The sequence below is a fragment of the Labrus bergylta genome, chromosome 19 (genome assembly GCF_963930695.1).
Source record: "Labrus bergylta chromosome 19, fLabBer1.1, whole genome shotgun sequence".
Taxonomy (NCBI): Eukaryota; Metazoa; Chordata; class Actinopteri; order Labriformes; family Labridae; genus Labrus; species Labrus bergylta.
This window is the reverse complement of record NC_089213.1, coordinates 19,164,566-19,186,696: the sequence shown is the minus strand read 5'-3', so window position 1 is coordinate 19,186,696 and position 22,131 is coordinate 19,164,566. Positions and strand designations below refer to the sequence as shown.

The following is a 22,131-nucleotide window of genomic DNA, read 5'->3' as shown; positions in this document are numbered from 1 at the left end:
AGCTTTCTCTCACACCCCCCTCTCTCTATACGTGAACATGTTGGGAATGTGTTGCATTAGCGTTTTTCATAGTCAAAGAGCAGCATAATCCCTCTGTGAACAGCCCGGCCCACTGGGGGACACAGGAGGGGGAGGACACTGACAGACACACATGACTGAGAGGGACACAGATCAGATGATAAATGTGAAATATCTGATGCAATGTGTAACACAAGATAAGCTCTGTGCTTAACCTGCTGAGGTTTACAGCTAGGTTTCTGAGCAACTTTGTGCACACTGTGCGACAGCTGTATACAAAAGAACGTGTGTGTACGTGTGTGTGAGTATGTTGGGCTTTTTATGTCATTCTATGTCATCTGAGCCCTAGGTGAAGAAAATTGTCCAGTCCTGTTTTTTATCAGCTAAGAAATATATTAAAGGTCAAATCACTCATGTCAGTCAAAGATTTGGAAAAAAACTAAAGGGGACAGGGCTTTTTCTGTGAGAGCCCAGACTCTGGAAGTGTCTGCCAGAGGAGACCAGACTTGTAGAATCAGTCCCTCCATTTAATTCTCTAATTTCTCTACTCAAGACACTCTTGAGTAGACACATGAAAGGGGCCAAGGGTTGAAGTTGAACCCATTAGGGTGCCTTCAAACCCATGACATTGGTTCTCCTACTCTACAGTACCTAGCTGCTTATTGAGCAACTATACCTAGTCGGAATAATTGGTTTAAGAGTACAGAGAGTACAGAGAGTACAGAGAGTAGAGAGTACAGAGAGTACAAAGAGTACAGAGAGTACAGAGAGTACAGAGAGTACAAAGAGTACAGAGAGTACGAGTACTACACGAGCTGTATCACTTGGGTATCAGTAGGTTTCAGTACCTTTGCAGGTTCCTGATGCATGGCAGCCATCTTTAGGAAAGTTCTCTGAGTCTGCAGGGCGTTGTTCACCATCTCTGCCTGTCAATCAAAGAACGTGAGTCAGATTGGTTAAGATAGTACACAACTTCTTCAACAGAATATGGTAAGCAGCCTGTCACACATTTATGTATTAAATGTAAATATATGTTGCTTAGTGCTAATGATGGATTAATGTTGGGTCTTTGTAATATAATATAACAACAAGTAAGCTCTTTCACCTGCTTTTTGTGTCTTGAGATAACATTTTTATAAATTGGGGCTATACAAATAAAGATCGATTGATTGATACTGAATATGTATCATGTGACACTACTTGTTCCTTCATTTTATTTTATTTACTCTTTTCAGTGTTCATTCACTGCAAGGGAAATCTAGGCGTTGAATCTGTCTAAGACATAGAAAGTAAAGCATTTTAAACTCACTCACACACACACACACACACACACACACACACACACACACACACACACACACACACACACACACACACACACACACACACACACACACACACACACACACACACACTCAGCGACAGGGAGTTTGGGTTCTAATCGACCAGCTGTGTCCTTTGTGTGTTTGAGACCTCCAGTTGTGGGCCAAGGGGAACCACCAGGGAGGCTTTTACCATAAAAGGTAAGGCTCTTCAGACAGGAGAAACTCCCTCTGGTTTTCAATCACACACTCTACTCCGTTCTCACCCCACTCAGAGATCAGACAAACAGATAGAAATCTTCTCTTTCAAGGTACAGAGAAAGAAATACAAACACTTTTTTGTACATTTAACTTGCATTCCTCTTTGCCTGCCTTAATGTTTTTGTTTTGGAGCAAATCTTGTTGGATTGGATTTATTCCAAGGACAAAACAAGGCTATTACTGCCAACTGGCTTACCACAAAACACACACACAGTCCTGGTGGGAGTACAGGTCATAACCTAATAGGAAAAAGTCCCCCACCACCAGTTTGATAAATTGTTGTAAGGTCAGTCATCCTTGGCTTTGTAGAATACAGAGAAACTTTTGGACCGTGGACCTCTCATACAGACTATACTTCAGATTACCAGATATCACAGTTGTGAATATCTTAATCGGTTCTGAATTTTAGACGTCTATGTATATACATGTATTTTCAATCATATACAGGCTGACACAGAGACAGCACCAATTGCTAAACTTGAATCCATCTTTACCCTACAAAGAGGAGCTTTACTTTTTTTGAAGAACTTTTATAACCTTTGCCTTTTAATAACAAAGTAAAAACACATCTGTGTGTGTTTTAAATAATAACTGTCTTCCCACAAGTGAAAGTGTACATACCTATTATTATTTTATTATTATATTTTTCTCCTTTTATTTAATTGATGTAAATATGTTTGTTTTTTAACTTTTTGCTATTTTTGCTAATTACACTCCTGTTTTTTGAGCTTTAGTAATTACAAAATTTCCCCCAATGGAGGTTCAATAAAGTTTATCTTTAAAAGTCAAGATTTCTCAATATGGAGAGAAATATTTGAACTGTGAGAAGGGTTTTAAGGAAGAGCATTTTTTCCCTTTAAGTTATCAGTAAAAAAGGTTTATGTTTGTTATTAATGGGTGCTTCCACAATTTAAAGACAGTTTAAGGATACATGTTTATACTTAAATTGAATAATGAGTAGTTATAATGAAGAGAAAATCAAACTTGATGTCTTGTTGATGTGCTGTAATAAAATATTCTAATAGATAGTTGCCAACAGCAGCCTGAAAAAAATGTAATGACAGTGTGGCCCTGTGTGTTCAATTCCTAAACCCGTGTATAAATACTCTTTCCTGTGTCTTACTGTATATCTCTCCTGATTTCAAATGATACACTTTAACATCATTGGTAAGTTATCAAATGGATTTAAACTGTAATTTCCAAACAATGTTTTATTTCCACAATAAACATTATTGAACTTTATCATATAAGTGACTTTTGGGGAGAATTTTAAGTATAAAGCAGATAAAACTATTATTTAGTTTGCAGGCTTTTTTTGTAGAGTAATGGCTTCAGTCTTCCTCTGAGGTCAGGAGTTTGTGTGCTGCCTTGAGAGGCACTCAGGGTGAATAAGTGTGAAAACAACAGTTCAGCAGGAGATAAATAGTTCAAGGCTTTAGTGAATGCATCAAACACAACTTACATGTTCCTCCACTTCCCTTCCGATGGATCGACTGTAGTTCAGATATTCTGACACTGGACCTTTCAGTACAACGTCAAAGTCCTCAATGCACAGAGACAAACCTGGAAAAACAGGAAGAAATCACTGATTATTATGTCAAGTTTTAACTAGAAACTCCAGGTGTCTGTTTAACTTTAAACTAGTACATAATAGAACAAAGCCTCTCCAAAACTGCTTGGCAGATCACTGTTCAACATGAGTCTGGTTCTGTTCGAGGTTTCTGTCTGTTGAAATGTAGTTTTTCCTCTCTACTGTAACTTTGCTAAATGTTGCTAAGTGCTGTGCTAATGGTGGAATAAAGTTAGGTCTTTATACAAAATATAGCAAAGAGTACAGTCTCGACCTACTTGTCATGAATTGGCGCTATACAAAAAAGGATTGGTTGATTGACTGATTGAACTGAGTTCCATTATCATCTAAGACTTGCCTTCGTCAATGCCGTTGACACAGTCCCCGTTTGCCATGCCGCTGGACATCTGCATGGTGACAGACATCTTCTCCAGGCGAGTCACGGCTCGCTCCAGCCGCTCCATTAAACCTTCCATGGTGACAAATCTGGAAACAAAATCAAAAATGGTAAATAAGCTATGCGGAGACCTTGATCAAACTGGTGAGTGATTGGTGTTTGTTTTCATATAGTGATTTGTTTTACTTTATTCATCCCAGAAGGAAGTGTCCCGGGTGGCAGAATCACTATTCAACTTTCCTACCCTGCTGCACCATGTTTAAAAAAAGCTGGCCCATGTCATGACAGAGAGAAACTAAATTTAGCCAGTGCATTTGGAAGTACCTCTGTTTAAGCTGTCTGGCACTCTGCCAGTCACAACCTCTTCAACACATCACACAATTAGATTAGGAAGAAACTGAGAGTGGAGCAAGGCTGAGAATAAACCTTTTGAAATAAACAGAATACTCAGCTGTGCTATTTTAATAATCATGTTTTGCTTTAAGTATCAATTCAATAAAAATAGATGTAGATTTTTTTTTTTAAATCACATCATCACTGATTGTGACATACATAGGTCCTACAATGACAAATACTTAATTTTGAACATATTATATATATATAATATATATATATATATATATATGATATTTTAAAGAACATAACTTCCTGAAAATGGATAGTTGATGCTGCTGATCTTGAATTTGTCAGCATACGCACCTGTTGGAACCAATGAAAAGATTCCCTGAATTTCAAACTCCTGTGAAAGGATCTAAGAGCGACCTACTAGTTATTGGCAGTCGCTGTGTTTGTGTGTTAAGTATTGTCAAGTTTAGCGCTAATGGCTTATGAACACCCCAACACAAATATGATTCAATTCCCTTCCTTGCTTGAAAATATTCATACAAAATAACACTTTGCTATATGTGAAATTAAAACTGCATTAAAGGTCAAAAATAGAGCAGCTGCAAAAAAGTTTTCTTCCAAAATAAAATAAAAAATCCTTTTGGTTTGTTTGGCCTGTATACTTGACTCACAAGCAGAGAGATTTAAATACAGTACGTCCATAAAATAACAGATCACCTGTACTGAAAAGGTGAGCCAAATGACCCGGATAGTCTCCTGATAGCATTTATACAAGTAACACAAACTGCTGTCAATTACACCTTCTAATGTATACAGCAAACAAGATGATGAACCCAAATCCAGATCAAATGTTCACACAGTACTGAGAAGGATAAAATGACTGCTGATAGGTAAACAAACCTCCAGGCCACACAATGCCAGTCAATGGAGATACTAGCAACACAGATCATATTATACCTCTGCTAACACTGACCAGCCATATACATCACCATGAGGTAATGCAGGCCTGTTTCCAATATCTATTAGTCAACAGGATAGAATTCAATCCAGCAAATGACTACATGTTTACGCACACTACTGCTAGGTAACAAACACATCCTAATCTGACACCTGCTTCCTTCATGTCTTACACACAACCGGCTTTGTGAGTTATAATCACCTTTATTTCTTTTAAAAACAATGGATGAAAAACATCTAACAACCTATGTAGGCTGAATAGTGTTGCCCGTTGGTAATCTGTTCAAATTATGTTTTACAATTATGTGCGGGGAGAAGAAAACACGTCCTAGGAGGGGTGTCATCGAGTCATCTCTCTAGAGAAACCTCTGAGCAGTGCCACATGCCTTTCATATAGGACTCAGCATCTATTTCTGCTCTCTGGTTCATAACAACTCTGAGGGCAAGAGCCGAAACCTGGAGAGCTCAGTGTAGGTTGATCTCAAACAACAAGTCATAAATAAAAAATAATAATAATAAATCTGCTCCAGGACCAGTGCACCACAGAGTCAATCAAGTTATTTAACTGAGTTTCAGTGGGGATACACTTTTCTTTTAAAATACTGAATTTCATATACGCCTTTGGGTGACAGTTTCTCTGAAGGGACTTCATACGAGATTTTCTGTATCTTTGTCTTGACAAATATTTGGACAAATAGTTTTAATTTTAGAAAAAAAAAAGATAAGCTAGATCATTTCAAGGTATTGATACATAAAACTTTAAGAGTGTGGTTCTGTCAAAGATTTTGGCCTTTGGCGTTTTCCTTGCCTCTGCTACTTGCTGAATGTTTCTAAGTGCTTTGCTCATGGTGGATTAATGTAGGGTCTTTTATGAATAATATAACAAAGAGTACTGCTTAGACCTGCTCTTTTTGGAAAGGGTCTTAACCAACATTTGCTAGGTATTAGCTCTATAGAAATAGATTGTTGAAATTGATTGTTGATCGATTGATACAATAGCATCTGCTGCTCGAAAATGTTAAAGTGGGAAACCTGTGACTCTTTATTAATGACTAATATCTATAGCAGCAGGTTGGACGGCTGCTATACATCTATCAATAAGTTTCATAAAGTCCAAATTCATATTTTTAAGCTTGTATGGAAACATTCCTCGCTCTGTTCTCGCAGACAGATGCGCAACAATGTCTGCCACATAAAGACCCCAAGCCAACAGCTGAGAAAGCACACGTTCCTACAGTGGAAAGATATAACTGACTTCACCCTGACCTGCAGCATGTGTCTTCTGAACCCTCTGGCCTGATAACTGATCTTTGGGGCTATATCGGGCCCCAGCCTGCCGTCTGCTGCCATGGGCCAACTGTAAGTTATCCTATAGGCTTCAATATCCACAGCTTCAGTGTAGCTTGAGGAAATGGAAGATGAAGTGAAGTTGGTTAATTCAACAAATGGCCTACATGCTCCTCATGTAACCTTTATGTTTAGGTTACAGCTGCTACACCTGTTTCTAAGTCCAAAACAAGAGGATGTTACATCAACAAAAATTGCTCTTGGAGAAAGTGGTAGCCTATTTAAAAACTCCTGAGGTCTGTCAGATTATGTTGCTGATGTTAAAATAGCTTAAAGTAAACAGTGTGGTACCTGCATTAAACGAGTTAATTGAGAGACTACATTTTGTTAAACAGCAGGCTAATCATATTTGGTTAAGAGTCAATGTTAAGTCAAATTAAGAATCACTTGACCTTTGAGTCAACAATGAGGGGATGTATCTACAGCTCTAAAAACTAAATAGACCTCCAGCTGAGATTGTTTGGACATCTAACTTTTGGTGGGAAATGTCTTTACCGTAAATAAGCCGTTTAAACTCCCATATAAGTACATCAATAAGTGCAGGTGGTCGTCACACAGGCCATCACAATGCTTCAAAATAAAACATGACACGGCGCTGGCACGCTGACAGGACCTGATGCTTCACGGGTCCGCGACACAATATAGCTTTTTTTTTTTTTTTCAAACAAGACTGTGAAAACACTGCAAATTAAATCTACACACGTTTCTTTGTCATACTGCAAATATCCATACTAAATGAAAGAAAATCATGGCGCACATGCAGCAGGTGGAGGAGACTCTGGACATGCAGGATGATAACCTCTCCGCCCCCACCCCGAAATTCAACTCAACCTGACTCTCGCATAGAAGCTCGTTCATTCAGAAACTGCTTACCTCCTTCCAGTGGTCCGCTTTTTAATTCCTTGTCGGGATGTGGGGACTGTCGATACCCCTGGACGGATCCGTGGCGGTGCGCTGGTGTCCTGCGGTCCCCTCCTGCCCCCCCCTTGCCTCGTCACTCAGCTGAGGGCTAGGACTCTTCCGGGATCTCCTAATTAAGCCAAACGATGAACCTGAGAGCCACACAGCGAGCACAGACCAGGACCATGACTCAGTGCTGCACTACCTAAGTCGTCTGGAGCGAAAGGCAATATGGCTGCTGCATGGAGTCCGGCTATAAATAAACTAGTGTTGGTCGTTGAGGAATTGCCTGCTCGGGTCCCTCCAGAGGGAAGGGTCCTGATCTTGAAAGAGCACCATCATTGCAAGGTGTGACCACCAACTTGGAATCCTCCCGCTCCCAAATAATCATGACCACTCACAACAAATAGGCTAGGTCCAAAATGTTAGATGTTTATCAGCATAGAGTTAAAAAGCACACAATATTGCCTCCAGTTTACACAAAGATTCATGGGTTATACTTTTTTATATATTTTTTTTAATTCATACAGATTTAGCCTATACAAATTCTTAGATCTGAAATATGCTGTATCAAGTTGTACTTGGTGCAAATGTGGCCCACATATTTTGGTTTAACATTTGGCCAAAAACAGGGGATCCCACCAATAATTCAACTGGATTGCATATGCTGCAACAATGTCACCAGAATGGAAATATATCCTACTATCCTGATTTGTTGCAGTTCATGCAATATTTCACTTCAGGGATAGCAGAACATTTCAGGAGAGAGAAATATACAATGAAATGTGACAAAGTTCCTGCCAAAGGTCATGATGGGAACACTATTTCAGTCAAACTCTCTTTCACCAAGACCGTTGTTGTTGATGTAGAAAACCACACGCTTTCCTTTACCTAAGAAGGTGTTTTCGGTGTCTTGATGTAACCAAGCTGCTACCTTTTTACTAAGTTTAACAAATGTCAGTGACAGTCACATTTTCCTAAGGTTAAGACAGTCAGATTTGAATAATTTTTGAAATGAAAAGGTTTCTCTGTGTCACTTTTAGACAGAAATCCTTTGCTGTTCTATATTTTTTAGATGTTAAAAGGCTGATTTGTAACTGTCTTTATGTATCTGTTAAATTTAAGGTCTGAGTCCATAATTTCACCTTGATATAGATTTCAGTGACATGGAGACAAGGTTAACCTTTCATCTTTAGAGCATAAGACAAGTTTTTTTTTCTTTATTTAACTGTAGGAAATGTTGGCGCATCCACTTGATTACTTCAATACAATTCCTCAGTGTGTGAAAGGGACTGTAGTCATAACAACACTGAGATATACAGTTGTGTGTCATCTGTAAGCATGGTAAGAGATGTGTTGATATTCTAGAATAAATGTACTTAGAGAATTTCCCATTACGACAGCTGTTGCTGTCCATCATTTCAATCTCTGACCTGGCTCTGGGAAACAGTACACGAGGAAGACTGGTTTGATGCATAATACACTTTTTATTTTCAAATCAGTGACCATTTGAGTATGTTTGACATACTGCAGATCTCACGTTGTTTGAATACTGCATTCTGCATTTTGGCCAAATCAGAACGTAGTATGCGTTTTCGAAAATAGCCACTATCATGATTTAGACACTTTGATAGATTAGGATCTCACCCATAAACTAAGCCCATACTTTGTCATGATCACAGACCTACAGAGGGCCAGTTTCATGTTTCATCAGGGTCCAAGTAAAAGAAAGCAGAGACATGGCAACAAAGTCTTCATAGAATAAATGATTGATTGGAGAACACATCAATCATTGATAGACTGAGATCTGAGAAAGATTATTTTGTGTCAGTTGTATCCAGGTAAACTTTGGCTGTTGTAGTCATAGGGTGTTTGAAATAAAGTCAACTTCTAAAGCTAGCTGACACAAAACATCTTACTGACTTTTTCCAGGTTGTGCATTGTGCAACATCAATGTTAAAGTAAGTCTGAAAAGCAACAAGATTCTGCCTAAATAAAGCAGGCGACTAACTTCTGCTTTCATTTAAATAAACATCTGACTAGATGTGAGTGGGCTTGGTTTTACTTAATCAGATACATCAAAGTGAAGAGGAGAGGCAGTGTAAGAAGCAACAGCTTATGTTAGCTGGGGAGTTCAGAGTTATTATTTGACTGTTCAAGTTATCATAATAAAACAAAGGAAAAGTTAAATAGACTCTCTTTATATTTCTTCCTATGTATTTTTACTCTAGTCCAACATTTTTAGGTGAGTCACTTTCTATGTAATTTTGGGACTTTTCATTGGAAACTTTTGTAATTTTTTTTGCAATTTTCAATGGAAATATTTGGAAACTCTCAAGATGTTATTGAACATTTCAACGACAAATTCAGGTTTTGTCATTGGACATTTTAATGAATTTTCATGATTTTCTGGAAACTTTCAATAGAACCTTTCCGAAACATTTTGGAATTTTGGGGGATGTTTCAATTGCAAAGTTTGGGAATTGTAAGGAACTTTCAGGAATTTTAAATGTTAAATTTATGGATACTTTTTGATACCTTTGATTCTTTAATGGAAATGTAAATTTTCCCAAACTTTCAGGAATTTGCAATTTTGCAATCCATTTGTCAAAACTTTTTTCAAAACTTTTGTGAGTTTTCATTAATTTGTTATTTAAATTTCTGTAAATATTCAATCGAAGTTTTCATAAACTTTCACGAAATTGGCATGGAAATTAATTACAGGACTTAAGAATGTTATAGAAATTTACGGGAATTTTCAGGATTTTTTGGAGACTTTTGGGACTTTTGTAGCATATGGACCTGTTCACAGGGAATTCTGGGAATTTTTTATTGACATTTTTAACATAAATTTAGGGGATTTTTTCAAGAATTATAAATGGAATTATTTATATATATATATATATATATATATATATATATATATATATATATATATCACATTTTTTGAAACTTTCAATGGACCTTCATGAAACTTTCCAGAACCCCCCCACCCACACCCCAGGTCTAGTTAGTCAGTCTGGTGTTGATTTGTGCTGTTCATTTAATATTAGAAAGCTCTAAACATAGCCACACATAAAATGTATTGATTGTATTCAAGGCCCTGCAAAAGGAAGAAAAAACGACATGTGTAAAAACAAATGTGTCCAAGATCCAACAGCTTCTCAATGTCAAGTTAGGGACCCGATAAGCGTTGTGTTTACTTTCAAGTAACATGACATGCGGATGTTTGATTTCAGCATTCAAGAAAGAAATGGCACCAAACATTTATGTATAATATTTTATTTCAATTTAGAGTAAATGGTGTTGAAAGTTAAGGTTTCAATATCAACAGGACCTTTGCATTTTAATAGTAACACTTTACATGCCTTCATCCAGTGACAATGAAATGCTTCCTTAAAGTTTTTTTGTCATTTATTTTGCATATTTCCCTTGTAAGAAATAATTCAAGTATAAAAATTCCCAACAGTGTAAAATAGCCCATCTGATGAATATTAAGCAAAAGGAGCACAGCTACTGAAACCTCGACAACAACTATACATTCTAGTGGAGAAAGCAGCATTTTTGCTTATTTTCTGAAAACTTATTGTGATTTTCTCTCATCTAAACACAGAAGAGGCAGAGTACAATCTGCATGCAAACAGGCCTGCATTTAAATAAAGTTTCTTCCCTACAAAAAGGCATAAAGGCATCGAGCTAAACTTCAATGTCATGTTCTACAGAATCAAAAAGATAAAAAATAAAAGTACAGTGCACGTAACAGTGTCTTAAATAAGTCCTACATCAACATTTTGGTTGAGTATGTTAATAATAATAATTATGATTATAATAATATTATTTCTAAAACTAATCAATAACTTATATATGCCTTGAGATGAGTACATAATAATATTATTAATACAGTACCACCACTAAGTCTCTATTCTCAGAGCGTCAACATAGTCAACCCTCAAAAATAAATATCTTAAATAGTAGATTTCTTTCTCTTTTTTTTCTGTTTTTCTCTCTCTCTTAAATAGCAGTAAAAATGTAAGGCACACAGACCAACATAACGTCAAAGAGTCCATCCCCCCGTCCTCTCCACCTCACCTGGTGTTCTTGACAGATATGAGGCAGGCCAGTTGTTTGGTGACTTTGGTAAAAGTGTGTGTGTTTATGAGTGTATACCTGACACCAGACTACAGCCGCACAGAGTTGGAAGTGCTGACAGCTGCAGGGCTGAATTGGTGGGGTGGGGGTACTGCTGTGGGGCTCTGTGCCGGGTGGAGGGTTGTGAAGTTGGTTCCCAAATGGGCCAGGCCAGGGATTAAAATGTGACAGCTCGACAAACGAGCACAAGTGATGTGTTCTTTCCAGAGTGATCTGTCTGTATGGCACTAGAGCAGCTCTGTCCACCCCCAGCAGCAGCTGTTCTCTCCCCCTTTCTTTCTTTCTCATTTTCTTTCTCTCCATCGCAGGGCCACAAAGAAACACAACTGTGCTGCCTTTGTCTTTAACAGCAATGTATGCAACTCTGGATGCATTTGTCGTTGTACGTGTGAAACATGAGTAAAACCAACTGATTTTGTGTTTCTCATTGTCTGAGGCCATTGTCTCTCTCCTTTTGTTAGTGTGTTTGTTTTGTTTGTCAAGTCCCCCTTTTAGTCCAAGAATAGAGTCAGAGTTGATGACATTTTCATTTTTTTTGTATTTTCCTTGTTGTTTTGTCTCCTTGTGATTTGCTTGTTTTGCATCGGTCAAGAGGTCGGGACACAGAGTAAAAAAGGGACATTCAGCATCAGGAAGATAAAAAGGTAGTTCTTCAAATATGTGACACGATGAGTTAGGACTCCTCGACTTCCTGACAGAGGTCACATTTTAATAGCTAACACTTTGGAAACAGTTCCATTTCCCTGATTATCAGAAAAAAAATCTCGAAAATATGCACTTGAAAAGACAAAAAATGACAAGAAAATCCCCCAATTTGTAACAATAATCATAATAAATATAAATGTTATGAGGGCTTTAAATAACCACAAAAAAAACTTGTGGTATAGACCACAAGTGAAAAAAAGAGAACAGTTTCCTTAACTAACATTAAGACAGCAATAGGACTTAAGGGCTTAGTTCAACACCTACACCAACCACAGGGATTAGTTCCTGCATTTTCTTTAGAAATAAGTTTTCTACTACAATGATAATAGTAATGATAATAATAATTATTGTAACAACAACAACAATAATAATAGTAAATCTCTTTCCATTATTTGTTCTGCAACTTTTTTTCTTTTTCTTGTTTTTTTGGTTGAAGCACAGCAAGTTGGAAAGTTACTGTAAAAAGTTTCCACCTCACCATCATTATCACTACCACCACCATCATTATCATCATCATCATCATTAAAGCAACTTTGCCTCTGAGTAGCTGACACACCCACCCTTAAGGCCACTCCTTCTTCCTTTTCCTTCGCTGCTCCTTCTACTAAACAGCTGTGGCCAGGCTAGGGCCTCCTAGCTTTGCATGTCCATTGGTTGCAGTGGCTGCTATTGCATGCGGTCAGCTTGCAGCTGCTGAGGCTGGTACTGACCGAAGGCAGCGGCTGCAGCGGCAGCTGTGCCAGGTGCTGCAGTGGCTAAAGGCTGCTGGACTGCGTAACCATAGCCTGCAGTGGCCACATACCCTGCGGCGGCAGGGGATGCAGCGTATGGATACTGCTCGTATGCAGCCGCTGCTGCAGCACTCGCTGCAGCTGCAGAATACTGTGCGTAGGCAGCTCCAGTGTAGTCGATGTAGGGGGAAGAGGCAGTTGTGGGTGCAGCGGCAGCAGGTTGCACATGAGGGATGACCACACTAGGCTGAACAAAGGCCTGAGGGTATACGTAGTGCGCTGGGATGCTGTGAAACAAACACACACCTGATAGGTTAGTCTGATGCTCAGAGTAATATGCCCCACCTTAAAACCCAAACCCAACTCCATCACACTGCGGCCAAGCGCCCACCCACCACCCACCATTCAGCCCCAGTTCAATCCACCAGTCAAGAACTCCACGGAAAATGCCTGCTAGTAGAGATTAGAACAATATAGGGTTGCCAAAATAGAAATCACTGTGAAAAGAAGACAGGAAGTTGAAGTAACCCTTTGAGGTGTTCAACCTCTGGTCACTCAAATCTTTGGAAAATCAACACCAGCATGAACATTAGGATGAAGTGATTATGTCATGTTCTCTATGGGAATCAGCAGGAGGAACCGTTTTCATTTTTGTGGTTGAGGAGACAGAACTACATGGAGGCTGATGGAGGCCGGATGACAGGAAAAAGTTTGGTTTATTTAACCTGCAGCCTGTTTGTCCTTCACTTTGTGATTTGGCTTTACTGGTGTCCTGCTGCCTGCTGGAGGGCGAGCACATGGGGGAGGAGAGGGAGGGGAGGCTTACAGTTCGGGGAGGGGGGATGTGGACAGAGGAGATGAGCCAAGAGAAGCATTGTGAAAATGTCACTGCCACTTTGACAGCTGGACAGTTTTCAAAAAGGGATGCTGCTGGCCATTTCCCCCTCTGTGTCGGGACAAAAAGCCTGGGAGGCAGTGAGGGGAGCCGGGACTAGGTTAGCACCCAGAGGGATGTTTCGATTAAATAAACAGTTATGAACATCAAGCACATTCTGCCCTCGATGACATAGCTTATCCCAGCCCCTAGACTCTAAAAGGCCTGGAAACTCAAACAGCTAGCATGAGGAGAGCTTTTGACTGTTTAAAGTGATAAGAACAAACTTGAGAGGTTTTTTAGAGTCTAATTGATTCTCACTTATTTAAAGAGAAGCATCAGGATCCAAAAAAAAAAAAAATGAGTTAATATTTGTAGCAAAGGCCTCAGCACTGGGTGAGTTTGAAAGGTGATTTGGTAATCTGTTGAGCGCAATATTTAGGAAAATGAAATTCAATCAGTTAAATCTGCATAAATGAACAACAAGTGTTTCCTTTTTTAAGTCGGTTTTGAGAGAGAAGAAAACAGGTGCAGTAAATATTAAAAAGTTGAAAGGCAGGATCTATCGTGGCAACCCTATTGTCAGCACTCCATTATCCAATCCAACCCACATCTCAACCCAAAACAGTGCACCAGGAGAAAAACATGAAAAACGAAACAACAGCAAGGCTTCAGAGAGGAAGAAGTAAGGGGGAAAAAAAATGGTCCGCCTTGACTAGACTGATTACAGAAACAATGACAAGGCAACAGCACAATCACTCATCCAAAAGACAATAAAGGACAGAAAAAAAATGGAAGGTATTTATATAACTGGGTAAAGGTGTAGGATTTGGGTGGCTGTCAATAAATGGCATAAGTGACTCTAAGACGTACATTTTACACACACACACACACACACACACACACACACACACACACACACACACACACACACACACACACACACACACAGAGGTTAGACTGAAGGCCAATTAAACTGTTACACTATCAAACAGTAATGTTAGCTGGGAAGTAGATGAAGGCTAGAGATAGAGATTTAACATTTAAGAGGTTTCACATTAAAATATGACCTGATGTCTGACCATATTTCACCATCTATCATCTACTTTCTGGTAATTAAGAAGCACAGAAATTATGACTATTTTTCATATTAGCTTCATAACTTTTTTTTAGCTTCCCACCATGAGCATTTTGTAAGATGAATGTGTGAATATTGTTAGCTTGAAGTTCTTCCCCAAGTTTGAACCACATTTACTAACCCCCTTGAATTTTAAGTCCTACCTCAACGAGTTTGGTCCAAGTCACCATCGGCATGTGCTAACATACACACATACAGACATACAAAGCATGAGTAATGGTTTGGCCATGGGAAGACAAACTCAGCCTGAGTCATTTTCTGAACCATGCTGGTACCTACTACCAACTACAGTGTGACAACTTGTTCCGTATGTCTTCATGTGTGACTGTTTTTGTCTTACTGGAATGTTGTTTTCATGCAACCGAGCGGTCATTAAAGTTCAAGGCTAAATAAAGGTTCTCTGCCGTCTTGGTCACTGTCCACTGAGGGAGGGAGTGCAAAAACAAACTCAGGTGAGAGGATCTAAAATACAGGGGTAGGAGATTTATTAGTGTTTTGTGAGAGGTGATCATAAGACTTATATACGAGACCAAATGGACCTGATGTCTTGCTTTACTAAAAGGCAGGGTTGGAGATTCTTGAAAGCTTGCAAGATTTGAAAAGTAACATCTCCTCCAGAATCCGTCTGAACACATTCTCTCCCCTTGGGGCTCCTTCAAATGCCACGACCCCCACACACATGCATGCGGACCGCCGGATCAAAACTGCTACAAACAAAGCGAAGTACGGACCTCAGCACATCAGTTTCAACCTTATTTCACCACATTACCTAATTTCTCTATCAAGGGTGTAAAAACAACACCTAACATTATCATATTGAATGACAAAAAAACATGGCAATAGAAAGACCTCAACAATCAAGTCAATTTTTGGACCCTTTACTCCATCAGCTGTTTCCATTGTTTGAAAACTTTATAAAAGTTTACTTTAGTTTGTCCTCTTGCTTTATCTAAAGTCTTTCTTTTTGATTGGTACTTGCATCATCACCTCCCTACAGTGATAGGTCGGACTAATTTCAGGAAATCAGCAGCTAGAGATGACAGCTTCTCTTTCTTTTTTCAGAGCACAGGATTTATTGATTGCTATCGGGATGTGAAGAGCGTTTTAACGAATAGTGCATAAAGGATAAAATTACCAACCCTACCTTTAACATATAGCAAGACTTGGTTCAAAACTTAATGCAGAAAGAAACCAAGTGTAAGACAGACCAAGAACATACTGTATATTCAAAAGTTTGCCAAAACTGATAAATAATGCAGATTAAAATATGGGATTTAAATGGAAATGCAAAGTTTGAAATATGCTTTATGTTGTCTTGGCTACAATTTTACATAGAGGTTAAAATGGTAACGCTAAACGGCCTCCCCTTTTACTGTAAATTCAAGCTCAACCCTTTGTATAGGCCTCATGTGGAGTTCCCCAAGGGTCTGTCCTAGGTCCCCTACCATTTTTCATCTATGCTTTTGCTGGGCGATAAGAATTAAGAATTACAATATTTAAATTCTGTTTTGTGTAGATGACAGTAAACTATACCTCAATAGACCACATACAGTAAGTACCATTACCTGCACAAAATGAAATTGGATGAAAAGAACTGCCCCACTAAAATTCCACGAGCATTGAAATCTGGCCCATTAACCCCGCTTTCAACCAAATAAGACTATATGTAGAAAATCTTCAATAGTGCTCTTAAATTTTATAGACATCTTCATGCAGGTTTCTAATCCAGCTTTTTTCAGTTCATGTCACATTTAAGATTCAAAATGTTCTATTGTATTAAGGTAGAAAAAGTCTTCTATGCTTTGGCAGTACCTTAATTTTGTTTACAAACAAGAAAGTTTTGCATTAGGTAAAAAATGTACTCAGATTCATAAGGATGGGTATTAATGAACTTAATGTGGGTGAGGAAATATAATGGGAATCCAAGCTGAAAATGACAGTGCTGAGATTTTAACATCTATATAAGCGTATATTATGAAAATACATTGTCAATCAGCAACAAATTAAATGTAGCACTCTAATCTTGTTGATGAAATTGTCATACTCAGCCATTTATTTTGCTAGCAAACAATTCAAAATATATTCATTATATGTACATAAGGGACTTTCACGTTCATGGGGCCCCAACATCAGCCAGTCTGGCCATGTTAAAATGGCCCCTGCTCTGCTTACATGACAGATAGAGACATTACCGAGGCCACCAGACCCACACACCCACACCCACACACACACACACACACACACACACACACACACACACACACACACACACACACACACACACACACACACACACACACACACACACACACACACACAGAGTTTTATGCGACTGCAGCGTCAGCATTCGGGGCTTTGTGTGGCACAATGGGTGCGCTTGTTTTCCTTAACACCACAGGCCCATGTGACGAAAGCTTGCTCCGAGAGAATGAGAGAGAGAGTGAGAGGGAGACATCCAGACATTTGTTTGTACCACACTGCAGACAAAGACACAAACAATAAGAGCACATATCCATATGTACTGATACAACAAAGACATATTATTATGGTTAGAGTGGAGATAATAACTGATAGCCCTGTCTTTAATTCATGAAATATCTACATACATATTTGTTCTGTGAAATGTCCACAAGTCTGAATGATGGGGAAGAGCAAAGAGAAACTGAAACAGTAAAGAAGACAGGAGAGCTGAAATGAAGTGACAAAGTGAGCCAGAAGTCATTTGAAAGAAGATAAACTCTAAGTTGTGTTAATGTTAGAAAATGCTAGTAACAACATGAATATGCTGTAAGCACACACTAGCGTGATGGGATTTGTTGTTTTGAGGGTATAATGTGATGATTGGGATTACTGAAGTTATTTGGTTGGGGGGGGGGGGTAAAAAAAAAATTCTCACACAAAATGTACCACTCACTCCAACAAGACACATTAAACACGACACCCTGTTAAATAACACTGGTCAACCCAAAGCTAAAAGCAATAAAATAAATAAAAACAAACTTTGCTTATCCTTGGAAAAGTTAACACGCATCCACAAAAAAAGGAAAAAGAACACCCAAAAGGTTCAATCAATCCATTTTTTTTTTTATGTCAATAAAGTAAGAAAGCACACGGTTTAGCTAACAACACCACTTCATATCACAAAGCTCTAAGTTCTATTCAAATAAAGTTAAAAAAAAAAAAAAAAAGAAGAAGGTCAAAACCCACGTACATGCATCTATAATCACCATTCTGAGAGCTTGTTTGTGTGCGTTTGAGTCTACGGGTTATTCCTTTTCTCTGATCTGTGATTACGTTCGCTGAACTATTCCACAAACCAGCAGAGTTAGCTTAACTGAGAGCAAGCCTGTCGGACCAGAGAGAGATAGACAACATTGAGTCAGGCTGAAAGTTTCCATCAATGTCCACTCAGCACACACACACACATACACACTCACACACACTTTTATAAACAGGCAAACCTAGAAAAGGCAGTTTACCTGGTTTATGGACAAAATATATACAACTTAGTGTCCATCTCTAATTATCAGCCATCCACCATTGTTTTTGGAGAAAATGGGATCAAATTATTACAAAAAGACTTTCAGTATGATTTTTCACACATTAAATTGAGAGAAAATACATGTCTACATAAACAAGGTGTACATACCAACATTTGTCTATGATGCTCGTACGTTTATAGGTACTTACCCATAAGGCCTTTGGATGAACGCAGGGTGGATTTGGGGAACACCAAAAGTAAAACCTAAAAAACAGACCAGATAAAGGATCAAGATGGTTTGAAAGTTAAAAAAAACTACAATATCCTCTTCTTCGCCAATTTACACCAGTTGAGTATCTATATGAACCTGCAAACATGTTCTTACATTCACTCTAACTTTCTAAAATCCACACAAGCCCTGCGGGGAAAAACAGGAAGGACTGACTTGATTTTCTTGTTTGCTGCTTTGTCAATTAAACCAAATCCACAATCCCAAACAAACAGTCAGAACAAAGACAATCACTATGTTGATTAAACATGCTGTTGGCTCTTTAAAGATTAACATCTGAACCTGTTTGACTGCACATATCAGTAAAAAAAAAAAAAAAAAAAAAAGGACAATTCTGTAGCTTGTGGTAAACAATAAACCATGTGTATTTTTCATCTCTTTACCTGGTTGCATCACACGAGGCTTTGCCCCCAGGTAGGCCAGGTTGACGTTTGCTTTCCTGCCATCAATGATTGGGTTGGGGTCCTTGCAGGCCCGGTCAGCAGCCGATCGGTCTGCCATCGTCACCTGACACACGAAAGAAGGAGGAAACACATAAAATGAGAAAGAGCCATCTAATAGAAAGGAACAATTAAGAGCACATAGGGAGGTAAACTCCTCCTAAAGTGATGAGTTTTTGTAACAGCAAACATTATTTTGTGTACAAATGTATTCATTGGGTGTGTGAGGCTCGCACACACATCCATCGACCTCATGGAAGTGTTGAGACTATCAGTGGGGAATCAGAACCAGGCTGAGATGATTGACAGAACACATCTCCTTCATCGCTCCAAATGCAACAACCTAACTTTATCACTGAGCTCAGAGCAGCACCAGTCAGGAGCTCTCTCTTAACATTACAACTGAATTATACCCTAAACTGAGTTGGGGTTGAGGAAAAAATAATGTAAAACTATTTAGTAAAAACTATTAGGAACTTGATCAATTATTGAATAGCAAGGGTGACTCTGAAACTCTTGACAGCTGGTAGATTGGGTGAAGTTATTTCTTACACACTGTTAGAGTCTCTGAAAAGGCTAGGTATTAGAATATAATAAATATATATACAAATAAAGACTGTTCCTACTGTAAAGGAAACGTCATAATCATAAATGTAAGATGACAAGAAGAAGTTATAGTATGTAGGTAAACTAGAAAGGAAGCTGAAACTTAGTCATGCTTGAAAACTAACAGGACATTTGCCTATCTCTTTGTCTTAACGATGAACATTTTTCATTAACACTGTCTTGATTTAGCTCCACTAGGGGTTATGTGGAGAACATGTCTGCATTCTTTTAATATTTCAACATAATTCAATGATTTTTGAGAAGAAGAGGTCATATAACGTTGGTGTCTCTCCATCTCTAAGAAGTCCTGTTTCAGTCTATCTGTTATACATGAAACTTTGAGTATGGATTGTTTTGTGTCTCCACGTCTGTGCATGAAGTTTTATCACAAGTGGGAGTCAAATATTTAACCAACTGTTGGGAGTAAAGTTGTAAACAGCTCTGAGGTGATGAAACCCCTGAAGAAAGCTGCTCTGTAATATCGAGACATCATGGTGCGGTTTTTTGGTCAGCCGGCCGCAGCTGTCAGCTCACTTACAGACGTGTCAGGCCGCATACCGGAGCGCAACAAGTAGGTGGGTGAGAGATTGCAACAGAAGCCTGTGACAAATTTAGTTTGGATTTTCTTATCAAAACACAAACACCTTTTACGTGCAGCTATATATTCATGTCTGTAGGTTGTGACGAGGATAAACTTACGATAGCAAGGTTTTCCTCACTTGCTTCAAAAGTTTGACTTCATTTTATATTTCATTTCTAAATGATACTTACGAATCCATAACCCCTCGACTTCCCGGTCTGCCTGTCCGTAATGACCACCGCTTCTTCAATCTCTCCAAACACCTCAAAATATTTCCTGAGACTTGAATCCGTGGTGTGGTAGGGAAGACCCCCGACAAAAATCTTCGTATAGGTGGTGTCCTTCTGCGTGGTGTGCATCGTTAGTGCAAAGTACAATAAATAGTTACAATAAAAATAAAAAAAAAGTAGTGCAATTTCTCCTTATCAATATTTCTTTGGATGAAGGGAGAGAAGGAGAGCTCAGCAGGCTCTGGTACTTTTTCAGAAGAGAGAACAAAAAAAAAAACACTCGACAAAAATGAAGCCTGGAGGTAGATTTATCTTCCGACAGTAAAGAGGGGATTGATATGGAGCGGATTGTCCCACAGAGACCATCAGGTGTTTCCAGCTCTTCTTGGGTAACTCTGCTGTCTAACTAAAGAGGTTTGGGACCCATTTCTAAAAGCGCTGCTGTTAAACTCCACCCAACTTTTTTCAGTCCCTGTCTGTACCCGCCCACCGGCGCGCACTAACAGCTGGGAAAGCTTCGCGCTGTGTGAAGCGCAGGAGCTCCTTTTCCAAATAGATCTGTTGGGTTTTAAACAAAAACTAGAATCACGTTCAATTGATCATCGGGGCCAACTAAAGCTGATTCCTCTGAGGGAGCAGAAACTTTAAAATGATGCATGAATGATTTAATCAAACGGAAAGATGTGATTTCCGAGCTTTATAAACAATTGTCTCTTGATAATGAAATAATAACTTGTCGGTCGGGCTTGTACTCTTTCATGAGAGATGTCTTTAATGTTTCCACATAGGCCAATAAGGCTTCCTGCAAAAACAGCTGTTAACAGCAGCAAAGGTGAGCGGACAAGTGCAGCTTCAGCCCGATCAGGGGTGTTGATAGAGTTTTGGCAAGATAGTCTGAGTCTACACTATCAGACCTGCAGCTGGAGATTAAAAGAACTGTTTTGTTTTTTTTTCTCATATGTTTGTATTAATGTTTTTTATGAAGTCAATGGGTCATCTCTAATCAAGTTTGAAAAATCAAACCTTACAGCAATTAACAAGGGGTTTTCAAACTGACCTTTATCTGAATCTAAATCTGAATCAACATCTGTCAATGTCATCTTTAATAAAGTTGGTGATCAAATGTACAATGTTCAAGCAATATAGGCCTAAAAGTGACGAAAAGTGACTGCGCGTCTTTAAATTACACACAGCTGTTATGATGAGAAAGGATAAAGTCAACAGTCAGAGCTCAATCCAGTCCAGAGTCTCCGAACATCAATTATTAAAGTATCCAGTGGAGCTCAGCCTGCTCTGCGCTCAGCTGACTGACAGCTGCATGTTTGTCATTTTGAACAGCCAGAGAGTCATTCAGATCCAGTAACGTGAGCCGGAGGGATTTGTTAATCATTCATTTTGTCTGTAGCTGTTCAGTTAGGCCTGGCCTACCCGGCCGGACCTTTCTGTCTCAATGGTAGCTTCACTTTGGGCCGTGTTGTAAAAACATGTGTTTAGTGCCTTCGTAGTGAAATCATGTGCACATGGTCCAAAATGGCAACTTAACTTTATAGGCCATTCTTTTGCAATTTATGTTAGGCTATGTGCTAGTCTCATAGATTACCCTTTTTTGTGCAACCAAGAGCCTCCAGTTCGGTGATCGATATGTTACGATCCTAACGGAACTGTGACCGCAGTTCTCTTGATAACAAAGAAACGCTACCTGATGGAGCGTCTCTCTGCTCATCACTGTTTTATTCATGCAGCCACGCTTTAAAGTCCGAGAGGAGTCTGAAAAAAAAGGGGGGGAGGGGG

The 22,131-nt window shown here is 38.9% G+C and overlaps 2 protein-coding genes across 2 annotated transcripts in view; both read right to left on the bottom strand.

Moving 5' to 3' along the window:
* cap2 (cyclase associated actin cytoskeleton regulatory protein 2) overlaps positions 1 to 7,352 on the bottom strand; it is an 18,444-nt gene extending 11,092 nt beyond the window's left edge. Inside the window, exons 1-4 of the mRNA XM_020631602.3 lie at positions 7,091 to 7,352; positions 3,530 to 3,657; positions 3,064 to 3,164; positions 867 to 944 (exon numbers count right to left, since the gene is read on the bottom strand). Coding sequence (XP_020487258.1) covers positions 867 to 944; positions 3,064 to 3,164; positions 3,530 to 3,647 — 297 coding nt within the window. The 5' untranslated portion in view covers positions 3,648 to 3,657; positions 7,091 to 7,352. The remainder of the gene's footprint in view (positions 1 to 866; positions 945 to 3,063; positions 3,165 to 3,529; positions 3,658 to 7,090) is intronic.
* A 3,031-nt stretch (positions 7,353 to 10,383) lies between these two features.
* On the bottom strand, positions 10,384 to 20,767 carry rbm24a (RNA binding motif protein 24a). Its single transcript, XM_020631584.3, has 4 exons — positions 20,302 to 20,767; positions 18,868 to 18,991; positions 18,405 to 18,459; positions 10,384 to 12,989 (listed from the first exon to the last, which is right to left on the bottom strand). The coding sequence occupies exons 1-4, from the start codon at positions 20,467 to 20,469 to the stop codon at positions 12,638 to 12,640; spliced, it is 699 nt and encodes a 232-aa protein (XP_020487240.1). The 5' UTR covers positions 20,470 to 20,767; the 3' UTR covers positions 10,384 to 12,637.
* Positions 20,768 to 22,131: the final 1,364 nt, after the last annotated feature.